Source organism: Necator americanus, chromosome IV (assembly GCF_031761385.1).
Source record: "Necator americanus strain Aroian chromosome IV, whole genome shotgun sequence".
Lineage (NCBI taxonomy): Eukaryota > Metazoa > Nematoda > Chromadorea > Rhabditida > Ancylostomatidae > Necator > Necator americanus.
Window position 1 is genome coordinate 34,764,862 of NC_087374.1, and position 22,794 is coordinate 34,787,655.

Below are 22,794 nucleotides of genomic sequence, written 5' to 3' on the forward strand. Positions count from 1 at the left end.
ATTTTTTCTCAAGCATGTCTGTGGCAGAGGGGGCTCGTTCGCGGTTGGACATTTTAAAGATTGGAAGAAGTAGGTGATCCTCGCCTTCGAACGATTGCATAACAGTATTAGTTCCTCCGCAACACAAATTAATATTTTTACTCCGAACCACTTGAAACATTTCTGTAAGGATCGTCAAGAAAACAAAGAGTCCATGTACGGCACCTGTTCCAAGAACTTGCTTTGGGCGGTAAAAAGAGTAAACACAAGCCTACCCTAAAGGAATTGTAGTGAGTTTCTTCGGACCATTTTACAAGGCTCTTTACGTAAAAAAACGTAAATTCCGTTAGTACAGCTACATATATGCATCAAAAACACAAATTTTCTGCATGATTTTCTGCAAAATCTCTCAACACGACAACTACAACAGGACGCAAACATTCAGGATCTGTAGCGGATTTACCAAAATAGGCTAGAGCGTCTAGGTGTTAATGTTGGGATACCTCCTTATTTGGGGTTTTCAGCTTCTACCCAGGGGTGGTAATTTAACTAAGCATTAATATTTTGGTTCAATCACATATTTGAAATTTTTCCACGAAACCCGCTTGTGTCTTCCGTGGAGGAGCGGGGTATCTTGGCCCACCCTTTTTACGTACTATCAACCACTTGGCAAGAACAACTTTGTCTATGCCCTTAGTAAATCTATCGCAAAACTACTACCACTGACTGGACAGATGGTTCTGTCATCGCGTATGGAAATCGTATGTTTAATTAATCCTAGGATGTATAGTTAAGGATGAAAAGTTGTCTGCCGGAGTCGAGCGTTAAGCGAGTAGTTTAACGAGCGAGTTTCAGACGAGTTACTTGAGTGTGCTAGTTCAACTAGCGTAGTACGCAGTCATCCTTGATCTAAATCTTTGATGAATTGGTGTAGAGAGGCGCAGAAAGGCCGCCAAGATAAGTCGAGCCGTAGGCGAATTTTTCATGTACCACCATTCCTTGCTTAAAATTATGAAAAATGAGGCAAGAGACGACGTTATTCGCTGTAGTATCGGCAAAATCACTGCAAGGTGTTTTCTGCAAGTTCCTCACTCTGTAGCTCCACTGACAGTCGGTCGGTGGAGTTCAAGAGGAGCGTTTAGACTAGGATCTTGGTCTTAGCACTACAATTACGTGTTCTCATAAAGGAATAAAATCAACAAGTTAGAGTTAGTGCTTAACTATGAATATCTACAGTGGCGCTGTGAGTGAGATCATTCCTGAACCAGTGACAATATTTGAACAAACGGGTGCTCCATTCGCTCCAGCTATCGTTAACGAACGAGCACACATCTTCAGATGGAAGGTTCGTTATTTCACATAAATTCGAAAAAAGAATATTATTTCTTTCTTTCTTTCTTTCTTTCTTTCTTTCTTTCTTTCTTTCTACAAACTTTGAAAATTCTGTTAACAAGAAAAAATACATTTAAAACAGAAGTAGTTTCGCTTGCCAGGCTAGAAAAAAACTTCTTGCACTCCTAAATAAGACTAAAAGAGGGGTTTTTTTTTCAAATTCATTTTTCAATAGAACGTGTGGAATCACAACAGCCATTTAGAGCCGCGTCATTTCCAAATCTTAAAGATATACGCACTGCAATAATATTCTATTGGATGATAATTCTAAACATCGTTTATCATTAACATCGATCATTTCTTTCCTAATCTTAGGAAGACAGACAAATCCAAGCTGAGCCAACATCCGCTGAATCGATGAGAAAAGAAAAAGAAAATGTGTTTGGTCGCGAAATTGGAGTCGAGGTAATTCTTATCCAATAACGGTTAAGATTTCGCTTTTTTTTTTTGCACATGATCTTAGAGTTCCTACGCAGGGCAACAAGGCCGTCCACAAACTACAACGCTCCATCGACCTCAGAATCGCCTCACGCGCAAGTTTTTATTACTAGTTAAAGCTGCTAGAGTACTAGTCATGATTGTTGTGGTCGACATAACACTTCAGATAATGGCACAAGTACGGCAAAATAACCTGTTGGAGAATTTCCTCAGTCCGGAGAAGAACAGCTTGATTAAACAGTTTTTTGAAAGCGGATTTGTTAACCCAAGTAAAGAGGTAGATCAAATATTAGAATACATATTAGGTTGTAAAGTAAGTTCCTCCCAATGTTTTGATGATCCCTATTTCCCGCGCATGCTCATGTGTGTTACGATCTAGCGGATGCTGGGAAGTCAAATTCCGGATCGCTACTTAAATACTACTGTGGCGCACAGGTATCACTCCGACCGGATCCACACTCACGTCCTTTTTTTGCCACAATTCTTAGCTTGGAAGTAATCCGGGGCCATCCCAACTGGATCATGTGCGTGTGTTTCCACCAGGGGATTCTTTACCCCGCTTAGCCCTCGCCATTTCACCATAGCGCGTGGCCTAACAAAGACTCACAAGCTCGAGAAACTCTTTACCCCGCAAACCGTCGACGTAAAGTTTTGCGTGAAAAAAGAGACAGGTAACCGCGCTCGGTAGGCAAATGCGCGCGCTCTTACGACCAACCTCGCGCAAAGGCTGCCTTCTCCCGCGATGGTCCGCAGACTAGACCCCAGGGAATATAGAAGCCCCGATTTCGCCAGATTTTATCTGTTTCTATTTCATAATGGTTTCGTGATACAATAGGTTCGGTTGCTTTGCCATATAACATCGTATTCGCAGTGGTGTTGCGTTGCGTATCGTGGATTGATAGGTGTATTGCGCAACACGTGCTGTAACACGTACTGGGAAAGTACAGTAGTTTGGGAAAGATCGAAGTGGATCATAACGTAGTAGGGAGAGTCACGCCGTCGCTGTATGCTTTGGTGGCACGCGATTAGCACTAGATGGCATAATTCACAAGATTCGCTTTTCTCTCTTGAGTAGTTCCGTGTGAATTCCCATCCATTGTGAGATACTGTAGCGTGTAATAATAGAGAAGATAATAAACATGCAACGACGCAATACTGGGGCAGGAGAAGATACATGAAATACAGGCGGCCCAACGCCAAAGACTGGAAGCACCTAGGTAGCGTAGATAGATGGTAAGACACACTGATCATCAGGGATCAGTAACCTCTAGAACTAGATCCCGATTCACAACAGAATACTACTGTTTTTTACTCTACCGGGATCTATGTTTTGCTTCTTATTTGAGGTAAATTCTACTAATCTTTAGATCATTAAAATGGAATCCCAAGTTGTGGAAAATGAGCACCTCTTTCTTTTTTCAGTCAAGGTTTAAAGGCTGGAAAAGTTCTTTTTTTTTTTTTTTTTTTTTTGGGGTAAAGGAGAAAAAAAAAAATTTTTTATTTTTTTTATTTTATATATAATAAATAAATAAATATATATAAAGGATATATATACTGAGTATATATATACAGATAGAGTATCTGGTGTTAATCAATGGCCTTGAGAATAAAGGTAGATTTCCAAAAGTGTAACTAGCCTATAGAGTGACTTGCGAGGACCAAGTGGGGATGTGTCAATCAATCCGCTTGGGATGCGCCCCCACATTCACTTCAAGTCAGAATCGTTCGAGATTTACAAACGCGTAGCTGGCCTACACAGTGACTTGCGAGGACTGCGGGGACGGGGACAAGTAGGTGTTTTTATCGTCCCAGACAAGTCTGGCGCGAATTTATCGACCCCGGAGGGAGGAAAGGCATGGTGAGCACTAGGGCGGATTCGAACTTCCGATCGATCGTGCATAAACATCTGAACATGTTACCTACTGCGCTACACCCACTCGTGTCTTTGATATATGTTTATGAATCCATGTATATCATCGTTCGCTTAGCATCCTGTAACTCTTAAGCAGTCTCCCCATCAGCTCTGATTTTTCGTGGACTACAGGTAATGGAAGCGTTAAATGAAGCAATAGAAGGCTGTTGCGAGATATTTATGTTCCGACAGGACCAACACAATATTAACGTTGACAATGAAATACGAGATTTCTTATTAGATAAAGAAAAGGTACTAAGATAACACTGTAATTAATTGATTCAATGTGCTATTTTCATAATTAAATATTTTGAGGCTAAAAAATCTCTACTTGATGTTATGCTCAAAATTCCCCAATACGTTCCACTAGCGTGGGGTGGACAAATTGCGTCACAAGCTGTAACCGGTAAGAAGTGAAGTGTTAAGCGTTAAGCGCTACATAAATGTCAGCTTTGTCAATTTTTTGTTTCTTTCTAGAACTTGCTGTAACTGACCTAGTGTTGGATGAGATGGTATGTTTTTTGGGCTTAAATATAAGAATGAGAACGAGATATCACGAAGAACGGGAAATTTAGACGGATTTTTCATCATTATCCACAAGAAGTAGAAGCGATGGAGCAAGAAGCGAAAATCAAGCTACGGACCACATGTCGTGTCCGCCTGTGAAGTGTGATCCAGTAGTAGAGACAAAAAATAAGAAAACAGAAGAAAAAGAACTTAAACGGGTAAAATTTCTTTCTTTTTCTTTAAAAGAATGCAACGTTCTTCTTTTGTTTTTAGTGTGCATCTAAAACGAGCGATTCCGACAGTAGCGACAGTGACAGCCCGGTCAAGGTGGGCACACGACTCTTAAACGAAATTGTCAGTTAATTACTAGGATTTGTTAGCAGGAATGTCAGCAGTGACTTAATTCCATAGAAGGTTAAACCAGCACAGTAATTAAATTAAATTTTTGAGTGGGAATTTTTGAAAAAAAAACACTTCTCAGTCATGATGGTTTGCGGCAGAAAAAAAAGAAAAGAAAAAAAGAGTAGAAATTTGTTCTTGTATGGAATTGGGAGAAATTAATAGTTCTATGAAAATTTTGCCAAAATATTCTATTCTTTCTATACTGTTCAGCAAAAAAAGGTTCAATCGAAATTGGGAACAATCGATCAAGCTTACAAAAGCATTATGACAATGTTACCATTGGAACCAAATCTGAGGAAAATTGGAACGGCTTTTGAGGTAAATTTACCTCCTTTTGAAATATTTTCTGGATTTTGAGATGATCATATATTGACGTGTTCACCTATTTTCGGCGTGAATGAATGATTTCATCCCAAAAAAAATTGGGGAAAATGAAGAAAAAAAAGGACGTTTATTTTCATTCAATAAAAGAGAAAAAAATTAAAAATTAAAAAATTAAAAGAGGTAGATGGTGAACTTTGAAATAAATACATCACTCAGAATGAGCGCTCTGGAGATTCTCATCGTTACTAGTAAATAAAAATAAAACTTACGATATTTCTACGTGAAGAATTCAGTGTCATTGAAACAAGAAATTACACGCTTTGGGAAGAGAAAAAAAAGTTACCTAACATAATTTTCATCGCAGTTCCACCCAACACGATCGAAGAAGCAGGAAAAATCTCCAACACCGTCAAAGAGGTTCGAACAACAAGGCCAAGTCCAAGACAATACAAATGAGGTAGCTACATAGTATGGTATTTCCTCACGGGACCCGTTAGGACACTTTTGTAGTCATTTAGCAGTTTTTTCTATGCCTTTTTCTATATAGGTCCGTGATAAAGGAGGTGTTAGTCAAATGGCGACAAAAATCTGGACTGATAGTCAAGCATTTACGAACAAAGCAGGATCTAAGGTCCTAAACTTTATGAACTTTACGAGGAAGGATACATCTACTGAACAGGAAAAGGTACTTTGAGATTCTATTGGTTCTTTTTTTTCTTCAAAAACATTTTTTTTTCGAAAACTATTAGCAGTTAACTTCAAATCGAACTTACGTTATCATGCTCTGACAGAAACAAATCTAATTTGGAATTTTTCGAGAAGCTTTGCAAAAAAAAAATCCCTTTAAGCGATTCGAATTTATAAATTTGAGTAAATTTCAAGAATAACAAATGCTTTCGCATTCTTCTCCTTCTTCTGAGCAACTATGTATTTAGAACAGATTGAACAAAAGAAAAATAGTCAATAATATGTAATAAATAATAGAAAAAAATAGTATCTTTTTTTTCAGAAAAATGTCCCTCGCTCCACAAAAGTGAGTTTTTTTGTCCGTTAACAAATGAACTGCAGAAATATTTACTCTGCTATTTTTTTTTTCAGAAAACACCCATAGATAAAAAGAGGTACCATCATTTATTATCTAGTTTCTTGCATGTTTTTTTTTTCTTTTGTTCTTGGTTTCTGTACGAGTACGAATCGGAGGCTACAGGAGAATTCTGGTAAAATCCTTGCATAAAGCAGGAGCGGATCTTATCGCAAATTTTTTTTTTCATTGAGACATTTTTTCATAGGGAAAGTATTTCAAAGTTGAAAAAAAGAACCAAAAATATTAGCGTGCTTCAGATTCAACGGCGAATTCCTTTGCATGAAAATTATTTCGATTGATTTTTCCTTCAAAATAACTCTATTTTCAACATTTTATAACGTTGATAGATTTGTTATCGCTACAGATTGATCTTTATCTACGTAAAATAGTTAAATTTTTGCCACATTCGGAAGAAATGGATTAAAATATAGATACAGACACTAAAATTAACAATGTAGATTCGAAATTCTGGCACACAAAAACAATCTCAGATCTTTTTTTATAGAACTGTCCTGTAAACGGTGCTAATAATACCCTTTCATTGGAACTGAATAGTATTTGCATGAAAATAGAGGAAAATTTCAGAAAAATCCATTAATTCTATTGATTCTTCGAATGATTCCCTTATTAAGAAATCATCAGCAATCGTTTTTGAATGGGATTGGGGCGGTTCGCATTGGTTCGGCAGAGTTCATAGCCATAAAATTATTAGAAGAATTCGTTTTCTCTTTTGTGTATGTGGATTTCCTCCTAAATAGCAAAAACGATAGAAAAACGGGAAAATTCTCTAGAAGCTACCATAAGGGGAGTGTAGGTGACCTCTATAGGATTAGACCCACGCTATACGCTATGTACAGTAGCCTCTTTCTTAGTTACTCTTAAAAAAAATTGTTTCAGCGCATGCAAAAAGACTTAAAAATTAAGATATAAATCGTTCTCGTGGGACCTCCGCTAAAGAGAAAAAAAGATTCAGTCATTCTCAAATGCTTTTGTATTTCAATCATTGATAGATACCATTGTCCATGTCAAGAAATAAACAAAAAAGCCTCCTCTTTTAAAAAATTTTCTGTAAATATTCGTCGAAACTAATTGTGAACATGGATTCTAACTTTTTTAACCTTTTTTACACAGCATGATTCCGGCAGTCTCGATGATCTTTTGTATAAGGATTATTGAAAAATTTTTGTGTAAGAGAAATCTTTACCTGGAAGGTAATGATTTTAAAGTGATCATATACGTGCCGAGCTAGAAATAATTATTGAAATAAAGGCTTTGATACAGTTCTTGATGTGCAAAGAGATTTTTTGATGTAGTAAACGAAGCTGAACAGCTTTAACTGCGAGTTTCTACTTGAGTGAATTTCAAAGGTGATAAAGAGTGATTATTCATTCAATTAAATAAATAATAAGATCAATACAATAAATAATAATTAATCCGTTCGCCGTTCTCTATGTATTGTACGAGTAGAGGAACTTGAGCAGCGATAATAGGGTGGACCACAAGTAAGCCATGCCTCCATAAATATTCCACATCCTGTTAAGTAGTAGACATATTCGTGCAAATAATCAACTATCTTCTTCCCGTCGGTGTGGCTCCAGATGTTCCAGGAGCTGAAGAAATTGCATTGTTCTTAAGAAATATGTGAACAGTAACTGAATTTTAAAAACTTGAACTGACCTAGCACTCCTCCAGGTGGGACAGCTCCGCTGCTTCCACCACCACCACCACCAGCAGCTGGTGGAGTGGAAGGTGGAGTGGCAGGTGGAGTAGCTGGTGGGGTAGCAGTCCTCTTTCCTAAAACGGCCGCGTTAATGATATTTGGGTTGATCAATAAGGTTAGAAAAATTCACATTAATGATAGTGTGAAGAAAGAAAAGTAGGATCACCAGACCAGAACTTACTTGTAGTTCTTGGGCATGCATTGCATGCGAGAATACAAACAGCAAGAAGAGTGACGAACGTACGGGAGAACATTTTGAATCAGGCGGGAGAGGCTAAATTTTTCTAAGTGTTACTAAAAGTAGTAATTTGAATAGGCTGTAGAAGGAAAGAAAAGCTAAAGAAGCTAAAGAGCAACACGATTCTTTTTGCCTTCCTTCTTCGGCCGTATTTATATACGGCAACATCCGCCTCTGCAAGCCTGGTAGTCATAGTAATCTAACGTTGATCATCTAAAAAAGATTATTAGGATATCTTCTTATTAGATCGATCTACGAGAAGATAAATTGGAAAGCTTTGTGGAATTCGCATGACTTGAACATAGATGTACCAGTTTACTCACTTGTTAAACATTGTCAATGTCAATGAACATCAAAAGTTGCTGGAATCTGTGGGAAAAAAATCGGTGAAATTTCCAAATATTTAGTAAGATTCACATGTGTAGGTGTTATTAATCATATGTATCGTAAGTCAAGCTTACCACTAGGCATTTGTGATTAAAGAAGTTGTGAAAAACGCCCGTTGAATTTGAAAGGAGTGAAGCATTCCTGAAAATATCACCAATATGAACAAAATTATTTCCTCCGTAAATGGTAAAACCACTCTGACTTTGAAACTGACAAACTGGGCACAGATGCAATGAAAACTAACTAGTGAGAATTGAAATAAGTGAAAATGTAATAGCATGGCATAGATGTAATAGCAGCAACCACATCGTCAAAACCCTTGCGTTTCTCGTTACGAATCGGGTATCACTAACATTGACACTGCTGGAGAGGGTCCGAAGAAATTTTTTATGTTGGGTTTTCTTACCCAGTAGGTGGGACAGATCTTAGTTTATAAATAAAATAACGAAATCGTCAAAAACCTACCACAAATCCAAGAATCAGATAAATCAGAAGCACCAGATCATCCGACGAAGTAACTCTTTACACTTATAGTAGCAATTAAAAGAAACCGTGTGGTGTGTCAAATTATCACAAACGAAATGACGAAAAAAGAAAAGAAGACAAAAGACGAAAACATTCAGAACTAAGAACATTAACAACTCAACGTTAGCTAACTCCTAACAGTCCATACGTAAACTCGGAGACAACGAAAAACGTTCGGATTGTGTAAATATTGTTGCATTTAAAGACTCGTTCATGCCATAAGGGGAAGAACAATTCGAACAATATTTTGGAAACAGTTTGTGGAAGAAGGTTTTCTCACAAAAAATGCTCGAATTACTATTTTGGGACCTCTCAGTTTTCTCGTCTGAAAGTTAGGTGGGAAACTGATGGGAGAGTTGGTAATTTTCCAATCTATATATCCAATCTAAGTATTGGAAGAATGAGTAAGTCATGTGAAGTGTAAAATTTGTACACTCCTCGCTTACAACATACAAAGAACCGGACTGATTTGCATCAAGCGTTGCTCGAATCACTAGACATTATTAATGGCATCACCCCACGAATCTAAAGTGGTACAGATTTCAGGTGGAGTATTCGTATATAGGATCGTAGATTATGGAGGGGTGGGTGATTCTGTCCATTTTTCCTAATTGCCGTAAAAACGGCCCAGAAGATGCGGCGCGTGCACAAAGCTGGCGCGCTCCAATCGAACTTGCTGTAGAAAATAGCGCGCCGGAAAGCTAGAAGCCGTATCTTCCGGGCAGCTTTTTACGGTAATTAAGAAGAAATAGATCTACGACTTCGTATAGGCATAACCCATCTGAACCTGCACGACCCCAGAGTTTCTTCACTCCAGGTGGTCTGATCCTCATAATCCCTAGACAAGAAAGTGAAGAAAAAATCAGAAATGCAGAATATTAGTCCAAACATATTAAGAAAAAACTTCTTCTGCAGAACAAAACCAAAAATATTTCCAAAGAACCCATCTCGATATGTTAACAACGATCTTTCGAACGTAACAATGTTCACAGCATCTGGAAATTTTTGACAGTTAAATTTTCAGCTATTAATTCCTGAAAACTAGGTGATACTGGTTACTAACCTTTCATGTACAGTTCGACGTTTCTTCCTCCACTGCAAAAACATCGATGCATTGTGGATCGAGCCCTGGAAGTACTATTAGCTTCTTTGTGAAACATGTGTTCTGTTCTCTCTCTTTTCTCTTCAATATATATATGTACTACTAACAACTTCCATTCTTCTGATCTCGTCCCGTCATCTTCCCTTCTCGCTCCTCTTCTCCTCTTTTCACCTGACCCATCCCTCCACCCCTGCTGGGAGAATCCCAGCGCACACTTGACCCTTGTTACTGTGCAATGCACCGTGCTGAGTTGCCCTCGAAGCCACATCGGGAACTCCTGCTGCGCCGGAAAGCCCCTACTTAAAGGCAGCATACCACGAATCTGAGGTGGTGCGGATTTCAGGTGGAGTATCCGTATACGGGAAGATACGGCGTTGGGCATTCCGGCGCGCTACTTTCTACAAAGAGTTCGATTGGAGCGCGCCAGCCCTGTGCACGCGCCGCATCTTCCGGGCCGTTTTTACGGATACTCCACCTGAAATCTGTACCACCCCAGATTCGTGGTATGCTGGCTTTAACCTCGTCTTCCGGTTAAGGTAGTCGACGCACGCAATAACTTGCGATCAATTAGAAACTGAAGCAGTTTTTACGCTCATAATCGCATCATAAACTGTTATTTCCCGACCAGACTATTTGTAAACGAGTTGAAAATTTAAAATGGGTGGTGTCTACTAACCATGTCTTTGGGGTGTTTTGTAATGATTATTTAATCACATTCTCTTACTTTTTCAGAAGTGTCGGCTAACGCATGCAGAACAAAACAAGGATAAAACTCGAGGAAATCATCGTGTCTAGAAAAAGCAACCAAACGCACAGAAGAAAAAAACAACAAGAAGTTAACACTTCCAAAGAACTGTAAACTCATATAAAAGAAAAAAAGGAGAATCAGAAAATCACCACTCAGCCTTTCAAAAGGAGAGATACGGTGACAAACTGGGTTTAGTCGGGTGAAAACGTCCTGAAGCTCGGTGCAGTTGCGCAAGCAGGGCAGTGGAGCGTAGAGGTTCGCATCGCGCTGGGACCATCGCTAGCTTCACCATAGGATTGCAGCGATCAATGGCGCTAGCGAGGGTCCCCTCACGATACCAACCGCTACGCGTCGCTTGGAGCGTAGAGCGCCACAACTGCGATGACTTTCAAGACATTTTGAATAAGGTGTACCTCACCTTTTCATCTTCTGAAGGTTCCAGAGGTTGCCCTGACTTTTTAATCATGATTTTTTGTTACCGTACATGTAGTATAACTATTTTAAGAACTGAATTGCTCGAAGATCTCGTCAGAATGACTGTCGTAAGATGTTTCTATTGAGACAGCGATCATGAATACTCAAATTATTTCAGGTGGAATGAGACCATGCAGAGACAGTTTCAGCAACATCTATCACCCAATCTTCCATACTTGAGGTACGCTTTCTTGTCATTTTGTAACTATCCGATCCTGGACTGAAAAGTATAGGATTTGCGATGAATTTGAACAGTAAGACTAACGTTTGCGGTTGGTCATCTTTGAGATTCTTTGATGTCGACTGGAAACAACTGCACCTCATTCATCACTCACTACCAATTCCCCTCCACCAGATGTCGAGTGCTTTGACCCGACCGTACATACAGATTGCGCCAAATAATCCGCAACTATGTTTGCTTTCTATCATAAGTGCTCTGCTTGGTGAAGTTCCTCGTGAATTAGTGTGTTAGTAAAAAAAAAAACTTAGAGCAAACTTATACCTCCTAACAGAGATCAACTCTTCGGTACAAACGGAGGTACATAATGAGTTACAGCTGAGCATCAATTTGAGCCAATTTAGGGCCAATTTAGGTTTTGTGGACTGTATGGGTTAGATGGCTGGAAAACATATGCTTTTTCTATCTTATCAGCGTGTTATTTCTTTGTGTTCCCGTTAAGATAGCGTGCTGATAAAGGGCTGACAAATGTATGCCTCCGGGCATGTACTATTAGTTGTTCGGTCTATAGTTGCACAAGAATACAGAAGTTCTAGCACAAAGGGCTATTAAAATGTTTTGGGCTTTATTCGTTCGAAAAAATCGTCGGTCTCCTGATTCTCGAGTTTCAAAACTTCAGTAGTTGATATTTGTGCTGGTCGGATCCAATATAACCAACTAGTAGGTTTCTGATTCCTTTTTTCTTGTGGCTGCATAAATTCGTACATGTAAGTTACTAAAACAGACCACTGAGAGTGTTTGCGCTTTCATTTACATTTGGGAGAGCGGTGAAGGACTACTGATGGATGTTGACGTTTTCAATATATAAACATATATTCATATAAATACAGATATAGTTCATGACTCCAGGACGTTCATTAGTATGCATAGTTGCTCGGTTAGCCACGATGTAGCCAAAGTCAATAGTAGAACGTTCAATCATATATTTGATTTGGCTTTTGTCCGTTCGGTTGATGTTTGCAGTTCAACGTTTCCGCGTGTGATAAGTAAAAATTTCATATTATTTATTTCCAGACCCACCATGCGCATCCAGTCTCCGCTTCTGGAAGACAACTGTGACATCAGCGACCTTCTAATGAACGCTCTTTGCATGAAATATGGAGCCGTATCATCGCTAAATGATGTGCGTTTTCATTCTTTCTTCATTCTTCGTTTGTTAGAAGTTTTTTATTCTTCTTTGCAAAGATTTTTATTTTAAATTAAATCTACAGTTGTTTGGGAACAGTTCTGGATTATTTTTTTTTGACAACGAACATACATCGAACTTAATACAGTCTATTTTTTAACCGCTTGTTTCAGTTCGATTGGGATTCAATTGCAGCTTTAATCCTCAAAATTTTTATTGTTTATATATTTGGCGGAACTACTACCATCCGTGCGAAGATCGTCTAAAACTAAAATTAAAAATTAATGTCTACTACTTCATTAAAAAGTAGAGTAAATGTGGAGAAGCACTACTGAAAATGCACTTCTTTCCCAAAGAGTTTGCTCCACCTTACCATTTTCATTGATTGGATGCTTACAATTTTGTTTCGACTACCTAGGACAAAGACGGGGGTATTTAGCATTCCTCGATACCGCATAGAGTTTCTTAATACGAGTTACTAATTTACTCCCTTATTTGTGATTGAATTCCTGTGCCTTCGTATTCAGATCTGATCCTTGTCTGCATTATTGTTGACCGAAAATAGGGCTTTTTCATTGATGAAATTGTAAATATCGACACCTAGACCGTTGAATTTTTTTATATTCAAATATTTGTGGAAATATTTTACGTACTTACGAAACTGGTTTCATCGCATTTTCGTTGCTTTCACGATTACCATTGTTGTGAGAAAGTAAAACAAAAAGGTCAATGGCGCGTTGTCACATGCTCAAAAACCGTACTTTCAGAATGTTCTCCTGAGAGCTACATCGGAATTTGTTCGTGAAAATCAAAACTACTATGAGTTCAACAAAAGGTTAGCAATTGACACATTATACGTACTTTAATTTTATTATCGGTGGGGGTGCAAAGAGCTGTACCGTAGGGTACATAAACTGATAGGTTCGGCCTGCTTTCGCTCTACATGACTTATCTGATTGACTAACGATGTTGCGATTTTTTTTTTGTCTTTATGTTGTGTTATTATTTATACTTGTGTTTATTTGTTTAGAGTTCCGAAGAGAGACATCGAGCGTGCTAAAATAGAAGTTCAAAGTATGTAAAATGTTTTTATTTACTTTCCTGTGTTTTGTCTAACTCGTATTCGCTGATAACTGTACATACTATACCTTTGCGCTATAAGCCCATCATTTCAGAGCAATATGAAAGTGCTCTAAAAGCAATTCGTGACCGGAGAGTCGAACTGCTTGCCGCGAAAAGCCTACTTAATGAAAACAAGCCTATTCAATGAAAACGAGTTTTTGATGTTATTCGATATTTTTTTCAACCATATTTTCACATTTTTATATTTCCATGTTTATGCTGCTGTCCTTTTCATTTTACACTTGTGTGGTCTTCGAACGATAGATAGCATATTCATAGTGCCAGCTAACATTTTTATTTTTGACATGATTACTCAAAGTACTGCCGCTTTATTGTGAAAGAATTATTCTGAAATAAAATTTTCAATTTTTAACTGTTGAATATTTCAAAGGTGACGTTAAATTGCGAATCAAAGGAAATATTTGTCTAATCCTTACATTGCTACTGATCCTCCAGTACTGGTGGACTGTTGAAATTTTCATTTCAAAGTATGAACTAAAGGGTAGGTGTTCCCATTATTTTTTCACTTACTTCGTTTTGGAACATTGCTTCTTTAGTTTTCTTCTGTTTGTGCAGGTGATCCTAGTCACGATCTTTTCTTGACAACAAGAATTTTCATAGAAGGTGCAAGTTAGAATAGGCCAATAAGTTTAGTATTGTTGTAGGTAGGGGCTCATTCACAAATTTCATCGTCCCAAAAAGGGAAGTGTAACTGCAACCAAATAATAGTATCTATATGCGACGACGAACCCGATTAAATTATCCGATTTCTTGTTGGATTTTTGTTGGTTCATCAGTTCATTTTTTAAAAATCATTCTTGTGTAGGCCAGTTTTACCCTAATCGTCAGTAAAGATTAGCTGCCTAATTTCCATTAATTCTCTTTGTTTATGACATGAATTATTTGTAAGATGTTATTAACACAAAATGTCGTGACAATTTTTACTCTTGTCACCAAAGTGATTGCTTTGGAATTTTTAGATATTTATTTGGATAAATGGAACAATTAATATATCAATAGACAAGAAAAATAGCAGCCAGCGTGAGAGTCGGTGTTATGGTTTCGACCTGATTCGCTATTGGAAGAAAAACAGCAATAAATATAGAACATCAGTTTCACAAGAATAAAGAAAAATCAGCATATGTTATTCGAGTTTGCGAGCTGTTTATAATGCCTGCGTAACTTCGACTGCACCACTTGAAGCTCAGAAGCGAAATAGAATAAGTCTCAAGTATTTTTGCTGGGGAATAAATACTGTTGATGTCAGACCTACTTAATTAAAGTTAATAATTATTACATTGAGTATCATTTGAGTAATCTCGTTTCCGGTAACGATGTTACGTTATTGTAAAGATGGGAATCCAGTGCAGTTAAGATGTCGTCGTAACATCTACTTGGCTATTCGATTCGTCCAATCGACATCACTCTTCTGAATCCTGCTCCTCTTCTCTTTCTGCTTTGACTGTTATCTCCCATCTTTTCTTTAGAACTTGTCATCGACATTGACGACACCATCACTGAAATACTTTTTTAAAGTAGCTCTAGGCAGGAATGTAAAAACAGCTATGTTCACTTGAGCCAGATCCTGTGCCAGCCAATGAACCTCCAGGTGGGACCGCTGATGAGCCGGAGCCTGATGAACCAGAGCCTGATGAACCAGAGCTTGATGAACCGGAGCTTGCGGCGGCCGCTGCTGCGGCGGCTGCTGCTGCTGCTTCTCGTTGTCTTGCGAGTTTCTCTGAAAATTAATTAAGGTAAGATTACACCTAAACAACTTTGCTCCAGTAAATTACGAAAATCTTCTTGCTTCGTTGTCCCGGCGCTGTCGGTCGACACCCATCTGTGAATACGAAGCAGCCGATCGCTACCATGAGCAAAGCCAAACTCATTTTCGATAGCATGGTGATAAAGTAGTTCTCTAGAAGCTTCTTATTTCGAAGTCGAAATCTAGAAGATAGCCACAAGCATAAAGCATACTTTTAACGAGCTATTTATGTCATGCTTCGTATTACAGCGGCGATTTTATCGGAAATCGAGGCGTGTAATTACCGGTACTCGTATATCTTTTTAGAATCTAATCCTTATGCATCCTTCAATCTTCTTCGTATTTCTTGTTATGTTGTAAGACTTGACTTCGTCTTATTAGCCTCCTAGATCTTCATAATATCATACGCTTATGCTGGAGCCGGTTCTCCAACGCTGGATTTGTTTCCGCGTTCGTTTAAATGCCTTCATTGTGGTCAGATTTATTAGCTCTTGGAAGATAAAAATAACCGACTGAAATTTCTTCCGAAAAAATGGATGTTAGCATCTCTTTACGAATAAATAGAGAAGAGGTACAGCTCACGACTATGATTGTGATCAGCCCCGATCCCGCTTGGTAATCCAGAAAAAAAGGTGTGAGAAGCAGAATTGGTTGCACTCTTGCACTTTACGGTGCGACCGGCAAGGATGTAACCGAGTAATTATTTACCGTGCAGCCGGTTAGGTGACAATACATGGACAATTCTGCTCTTGCCCATTTCCGCATACTAGCTGAAATATAATCGGGTCAAAACGACCCTAAGGTCCTTGCGGCCGCGGAAGCGGCTCTACTCGAAGCGGCGCGGAGGAGGTGGCAGCAGTGGTCGTGGCGGGACTCTTGCCAGCCCTTCTCGGACGGCGAATATGAGTAGAGCTAGCAAGGTCTCACCTCAACCGCTAGTTCCACCGCTCCGCCTTGAACGCAGCCGCCTGCGCAACTGCACCGCGGTTCAGATCCTGCTCAACCGATTACAAGTCGAGAAGCAGCAGAACGTGTACCAGCTGCACTATCGCATAAGAATTGCCATCGTTCTACTATCCATAACCGGGTACATGTGCAGGAGACATATTGACGAGTGGTTTGGTTTTTCAAGGGAGCTTTTTTCTGCCGTGAGTGGAACTTGAATTTTTGGTGCGATTTGCTGTCTACTTTTCAAAGGAAAGTGCGAGAAAAAATTTCCACTCAATCTGGAATGTTCTTGTTTTGTAATTTTGTTTTTGGCTTGGTTTCGACATATACATCCGTTGATTTCTTCAAGAGAAAGAACATCTATATCACACTTTTTTTGTTCAAAAGTCAATTCAAATCAAGTGCAGGGTAGAAGTAAGTAGTGACCATTGAGCAAAGTTACCTCTCTCAAAGATACGTTCAGAGTTTTTGTCGTGCGTAGGGAATGAGTGTTCCTAGTGTCTTTCTAAATCCCGACGGTCCCACCGCGCAGTGCGTGGGTTGGTCTGTGGTGATCGGTAATTTCAGAATCTGCTTCGAAGGACGTCTTCTGCATTCACAATCTCTTCCGTCAGCAAAAAATCGGAGAGTTGACGCTATACGGGAAATAAATCATTTCCGTAAAATAGTGTGGATTACTTCGTTTTCGTATGTTTTTTTTAAAGGCATTTGTTCAAGCTGCAGATGGAAAAGTGTTTTTCCTACTCTTCTCGGTCGGCAACGGGAACAGACGGCTTGTAAGACAGAAAATCCTTAAAGATTTGAATTCTCACATTCTTCTCGAATGGAAAGGTGGATTGCTCGGAAAAAACTCTTCCACTTTAGTTTGTCTTCTCGGCCTACATTCAGTATATCTCTCTTTGGAAGGACAAATACGATGGAAACGGAACCATCGGGACTTCTTTCCTAACAGTCCTCGTCAGTTCTTTCTCATTCCAATACTGTTTGTTGGTTTGCTCGGGTTTGTTGCAACAAATGGACTGGGTCCCACAGTGAACTGAAGTGCCGTTGCATTACGGACCTAGCTCATTTGTTGCAGAAACACTTCCAGTGCTACAACGAGTGAAGACGTACTTCCGCCGCATGATACGTTTGTGCACGGGTAGATTTTTATTGGATAGCAACGTAACCAAACGAGGCACACGTTGCCGCTAGAGCGCGTTCATCTAACATGAAGAATCTTATTGGATACGGGTTTTATGTTTTGTTGTTTCAACTAAAGTTTTCTTTACTGGTCTTCCACGTTTTGGTGACATTTCTATCGATTAAAGGAATTCTCTAAAACTTTTGTTTCCCTCAATAAATTGCCACAAATGACTCTTTTTTCTGTATCATGTTATACCTAGTATGTTTTCGAAATGGATCGAAATCGTCAACGTCACAAGATCTGTAAACGTTAGTAAAGGCGGATGTGCCTTCTAGTCCCTACTGATCGAACAATTGAGGCAACCAAATGAGTTTTTTGGCCGCTTTCCTGAGTTTCCTTTTACTTCTGTTTTCCTTCGATTCACTTTAAACTTTCGATAAGTGATTTGCTATGTGATAAGGTGTTTCCAGATTTAGAAACTGCTGTATTCAGACCACCAACTTTCGTAGAATTGCTCGTATTGCTAATTATGTGTAGGAGTCTTGTGATAAGCGCTTCTTCATGGCACATTTTTCACAGAGTAGAAGAAGAGCACCTTTTTCATGCATTTATGATCTTCACAGCAGTTATCATTGACATATTTATTATGTAAATGGTTAATCTGTGAGAACAAGATCTTTCAATAAAATAAATTAAACAATGAAATAAATTAAAGTGCCAATAATGGAGAAATGTGGAGTTTCATAACACGAACGTACATCATACAGAACGCATGTAATTCGAAGGGAATCTGTTCAGCCATTTTCACTATTCTATAAAAACGTTTGCAGTTTCAACAAATTCAGTTAGTTGGCAAAGAATTAGATTCTTTGCTTATTATTTTCCTATTATGCTTCTTTATTACGTAAAAAAAGTTCGAATTCGTAGTCTTCACCTATCATAAATGAGGTTTTTGTTTCCTAACGAGGTTTTCGTTTCGTTGATTGCTGGAGTGCGATCATTCACGCAGACGTTCCACGTGGGAGGAGTGGATGACGCGATGAACATAACGAAAACCCGTATCATGCTGTGCTTATGGATGTACTTAATTCCATTTGTTAGGAAATTGGCTGATGGCATATGAAAATTGCTGGGAAAGAAAATCGGTCCTTGCAGCACATTTTTGGGTGCTAACATTTTTAAAAAGCTGAGTAGAAACATGAGTATGGTATGTATTTCATGATGCTAGTTCATATTATCCATGTCATCCATTCGATCTTCCCTATCACCTGGTTTTCGCTCACCTGATCCACGGACGTCGCGGATCCCACGGATATAACTTGTCACCATAATTGGTGAAACCATTCCTTGAATTAATTAAATATTAATTAGATTGAGTTGATTAATTTCCGCTAGAGAATTATTATTCGAAAATTGATATATAATTATGACACACCTCCTCTAATTCCATAACCGTATGCATTGCCTCGAGGACCACGCTCTTCCGTGAGAATGCCGCCCGCAGGGACACTACCTCCCACCGAGCCAGACTCAGAACCCATGGTTCCTCCAGTGCCAGTTGAGCCTCCTGTGCCAGTTGAGCTACCTGTGCCAGTTGCGCTACCGGTACCAGTCGTACCACCCATATCCGATGGTGAACTTCCTTCTCCACTTACACTTCCACTAGCTTCTCCACCAGCGCTAGCTCCACCTTTGTTTCGTTTCATGCTACCTAAAAACTACTCCTTAAGAGGTAAGAAATATATGCAAATTCCTTTAATTTTGTATATTTCTTTTAAAGCTTCGTTTACGGAATTTTAAAGAAACAAACACTCATTTCCACTACCGACGTTTACGTTAAATTGCTCTCGCCTGAAGGCGGCGCTTTTTAGTGTTAATTAGAGATATTTGAATACTTCTAGATGGAGACCTAGCGTAACTAATTTCTTTGTTTTTCTTTCAATAGAGATTCAAACGTACGTGGAGCTTTGGCACATCCATTTACCAGAGTGATTAGTGCTAGAATGGCAATCACTCTTAGAGTAATCATAGCTGAAAGTATTTTTCATTTGATCTGAAATGAATGCGAAGTTCAATGGGTCTAGAAGAGTAGTATGCAGATGAATTGTTCCAGCCAAACAGCATCTAATTTTTGAAAAAAAATCCGAAAATTGTACTTTTTAAACCTAGCCGTTCTTAGTTTTAATAATTTTCTGTTAATTCATTTATATACACCAATTGTTCACCAGAAAAAATGAAGAAGGAAAACACACCTTCTCTGATCAGATCATCAAAGAATAGTCGGCAGCTAATATGCTTCTAGCGGAAACTTTTCATCAAGATAGAAGATTTCACATTTTACCTCGAATTTTGGAGTGCAACGCTGAGTGTTGGAACATGGATGTTAATTGTTTAGATAATCACCCAAGGTTTCAACGCTGAAATAATTGGTCCGTCTGATCTCGGCTCCGGAAAGAACGAGTTATTTCGGTCGCAAGCAGACTCCACCTTTTCTTACAAGCAGAACATTAATGGCGTCCGTAAAAAAAAAACCTAAGTGAATTTTTACGTTGTGGTGTTGTTTCGTCGTCACCTTTTTTCTCGTTCTCGTCTCGTCTATTTTAGCTATTCGGTATTTTGCAAGTAACTTTGAGTGTTGGAACATGGTACATATATGCAGTCAATTAAAAAATAACTACTCTACACCGGTTTACCGCCTGATAGTGGCGTGGAGGTGACTCTGGGTGTCAAACCGCGATGCAGAGCGGAGGTAAATCTTCTGACAGGATCTACTAAGTTGAGAAGGAGTTCGACACCCCTGACATTTGGAATAGGAAGCCTAGCCTAGAGCAAACATTTGCCAAGATTTAGCACTGTCTTGGCAAAATGTCGTAAGGTGGCTCTGATTCGTATAGTGATGAAAGCTAAGCTTGCCAATGCTGGGGTGCTTGGTTTGGGAAAAAAGTCCTCTTGCTACTTCAGGATATATCCTGCCTCACTGCGCTGCACACTGGGCTCTGCCGTCTCAGACAGCGGACAGTATGGCGATCGGTGAAAGGCGATTCTTGACCAAGGAGACATGCACGGCACGGAAACTGTCTCAGACTTCTACTCGTTTGACTCTCAGATTCACTGTTCTCTGATTGTAAGTACAAGTTCTCAGTCTTGTACTTACAATCAGAGAACAGTGTCCGTAGACGCTGACAGTCATGACCTTCTTGGATGATTCCGAATTGGACACGTTTTGTGAGGAGCTCTGGAAAGTAATTCGCAACAAGGAGTCTACACATTTGTTGTCGGGGAGTTAAATGCAAAACTAGGAAAGACAACAGAAAATCCAGGATTGGAAGATTTTGACTAAGGAAGTGGAATGAAAAGGGCTATCGTCATGGGAACTCTCCTTTCATGAAGAAAGATTATCGTCGGTGGACATGGGAATCGCCCAATGGCGCGACTCGTGCGGAGATCGACCACATACTCACAAACCGAATGTGATCTCTAGTTGACAACTCTGTGGTACCATCCTTTTGTAGCGGTTCTGATCATCGCGCCCTTTGTGCAAAAATACGACTTAGCCGCACGATAGAAAACAAAACCCGCTATCGGTAACGAAGAAGGAAAGAGGTCGTATACGTCGATTGCATACTAGAAAAATCTTTGTCCCACGGTGACATGCACATCGAGGGGATCCAAACGTAGACTACGACCTGCTGCTCAGAGGGACACGAGCTTTGTGCTGAACGCGCCTCGAAGTCGCGCAAGGCAAGATTGCAACAAATTCTGAAAACCACCAAGGAGTTGTTGGAAAGGAAGAGGACTTTGAGGCCTGATCCGAATGCATCGCACATTGAGCGGTTAGTAGCAAACGCTAGCTGCAGAAAAACTTTGCAGGAGGATCTTTGGAAATACAGGCAGAAGAAGATTCTGGAAGCAGCACAAAGATGAACAAGCCTGAAAAAGTGTCTGCAGGGACCTTCGCGAATATAATATTTCGACAACAGCATTGTTGGCGAAGACGGGGGAGATGGAAATCATCACGAAAAGGTTCTACCCGAACTTTTCCGTTCATCAACTCTTGTGTCAAGCGCGGTCATTCCCACTGGTATAGATCCACCACGGATTCTTTCTGCGGAGGTGCGAGTCGCTATCAAGAGCATAAAACCTGGCGCAGGCCTGGACCTGGTTTTATATCTGCAGACTTTCTTCTTGCTGGTGGACATCCAGTTCATGTAATTCTAGCGGAGCACATAACGTCCTATCTTTAGAAAGAAAGGATTCCAGACCAATGGGAGAACTCGCAATCGTTCTTCTACAAGAAAGCTGACCGAGAAGACTATCGGAACTGCCGTCCGGTATGCTTGCTAAGTATCTTGTACTGAGTATTCACCAATGTCATTCTCGCGCGCATATCTAGGATGCTTGACGAAGCACAACCTCAAGAACAAGCTGCATCTCGTCAGGGTTTCAGCTGCACGAACCACATCCAGACCGTGTCGTCATAGAAATTTGTCGGGGATACCGACTGCCCCTTGTTCTAATCTTAATAAATCGGCCAGTTGCTACGATCGATGCACCACCACGATGCAGCTTTTCCACTGCTCCCTCACCATTGGAAAGAGGTAAGACAAAGCGATATTAAGTTGCCGAAGCTGTTCATGGCTGCATTACATTGGATAATCACTTGCTTGGGAAGTACATGCTGATGAAAGATTCCTCTCAAGCCTCCGTTTTTCGGACGGCATCGTTCTTTTTTCGAGAAGTGGCAATGAAGTAGAGACGATGCTCAAGGAATTGGACGAAGCAGGGAAAAGAATAGGGTTGCGGAAGTAAACTCAGTTCATGCACAACGTCTACTTCCAGTACGGAGGAATACAGCTTGAAGGCTTCCAAATCGTGGGAACCTTATCACCTCAGACGTTGTATGAATATGGGGACCGACTTGAATAAAGAACTAAATGAAGGATAAAAGCAGCGGAGGAGCATTCGCACTCGTCAGGGAATCTACGACCCAAGTGACGGACCATGATTAGCCTTGCCGATCTGTTTGACTCAATAGTTCTTCCGGCGCTCTGCTCTCTCTCTCTCTCTCTCTATATATATATATATATATATATATATATATATATATATAATGCGAAAGATGGATGGGCTGGTCACATTATGAGGAGAATCGATTATTAATGGAATAGAAAAACGCTAGAGTGAATCCCTGGAGATGCTAAATACCTTCCAGGGAGGTCGCCAGCAAGATGGTGCGA

At 39.6% G+C, this 22,794-nt stretch overlaps 6 protein-coding genes across 9 annotated transcripts; 2 read left to right on the forward strand and 4 right to left on the reverse strand.

Moving 5' to 3' along the window:
• Nucleotides 1–14: 14 nt before the first annotated feature.
• On the forward strand, nt 15–6,954 carry RB195_003677 (uncharacterized protein; the record flags this gene model as incomplete). Of its 2 annotated transcripts, XM_064201432.1 has the most annotated exons (17): nt 15–69; nt 170–269; nt 1,216–1,324; nt 1,687–1,776; nt 1,848–1,904; nt 1,976–2,086; nt 3,854–3,973; nt 4,037–4,127; nt 4,199–4,233; nt 4,297–4,446; nt 4,502–4,555; nt 4,841–4,948; nt 5,319–5,411; nt 5,502–5,639; nt 5,964–5,987; nt 6,053–6,075; nt 6,936–6,954. In XM_064201432.1, 17 exons carry the CDS (start codon nt 15–17, stop codon nt 6,952–6,954), a joined length of 1,377 nt encoding a protein of 458 aa, XP_064057312.1. The 2 variants fall into 2 exon arrangements, with proteins under 2 accessions (XP_064057312.1, XP_064057313.1); XM_064201431.1 differs by lacking the exons at nt 15–69; nt 170–269 and having other exon boundaries at nt 1,202–1,324.
• A 653-nt stretch (nt 6,955–7,607) lies between these two features.
• On the reverse strand, nt 7,608–8,012 carry RB195_003678 (uncharacterized protein; the record flags this gene model as incomplete). The annotated part of the gene is made up of 3 exons (XM_064201433.1): nt 7,608–7,648; nt 7,716–7,832; nt 7,940–8,012. The coding sequence occupies 3 exons, from the start codon at nt 8,010–8,012 to the stop codon at nt 7,608–7,610; spliced, it is 231 nt and encodes a 76-aa protein (XP_064057314.1).
• A 1,597-nt stretch (nt 8,013–9,609) lies between these two features.
• On the reverse strand, nt 9,610–10,023 carry RB195_003679 (uncharacterized protein; the record flags this gene model as incomplete). Its single annotated transcript, XM_064201434.1, has 3 exons — nt 9,610–9,746; nt 9,832–9,903; nt 9,972–10,023. 3 exons carry the CDS (start codon nt 10,021–10,023, stop codon nt 9,610–9,612), a joined length of 261 nt encoding a protein of 86 aa, XP_064057315.1.
• A 1,340-nt stretch (nt 10,024–11,363) lies between these two features.
• Nucleotides 11,364–13,866, forward strand: RB195_003680 (uncharacterized protein; the record flags this gene model as incomplete). Its single annotated transcript, XM_064201435.1, has 5 exons — nt 11,364–11,413; nt 12,485–12,593; nt 13,364–13,431; nt 13,627–13,670; nt 13,772–13,866. 5 exons carry the CDS (start codon nt 11,364–11,366, stop codon nt 13,864–13,866), a joined length of 366 nt encoding a protein of 121 aa, XP_064057316.1.
• Nucleotides 13,867–15,116: 1,250 nt separating this feature from the next.
• RB195_003681 (uncharacterized protein) lies at nt 15,117–18,622 on the reverse strand (the record flags this gene model as incomplete). Of its 2 annotated transcripts, XM_064201436.1 has the most annotated exons (4): nt 15,117–15,235; nt 15,292–15,456; nt 15,526–15,665; nt 18,492–18,622. In XM_064201436.1, the coding sequence occupies 4 exons, from the start codon at nt 18,620–18,622 to the stop codon at nt 15,117–15,119; spliced, it is 555 nt and encodes a 184-aa protein (XP_064057317.1). The 2 variants fall into 2 exon arrangements, with proteins under 2 accessions (XP_064057317.1, XP_064057318.1); XM_064201437.1 differs by lacking the exon at nt 18,492–18,622 and having other exon boundaries at nt 15,526–15,619.
• A 159-nt stretch (nt 18,623–18,781) lies between these two features.
• RB195_003682 (uncharacterized protein) lies at nt 18,782–20,826 on the reverse strand (the record flags this gene model as incomplete). Of its 2 annotated transcripts, XM_013447376.2 has the most annotated exons (4): nt 18,782–18,903; nt 18,993–19,268; nt 19,517–19,588; nt 20,712–20,826. In XM_013447376.2, 4 exons carry the CDS (start codon nt 20,824–20,826, stop codon nt 18,782–18,784), a joined length of 585 nt encoding a protein of 194 aa, XP_013302830.2. The 2 variants fall into 2 exon arrangements, with proteins under 2 accessions (XP_013302830.2, XP_064057319.1); XM_064201438.1 differs by lacking the exons at nt 19,517–19,588; nt 20,712–20,826 and having other exon boundaries at nt 18,993–19,263.
• Between the last annotated feature and the right edge of the window lie 1,968 nt (nt 20,827–22,794).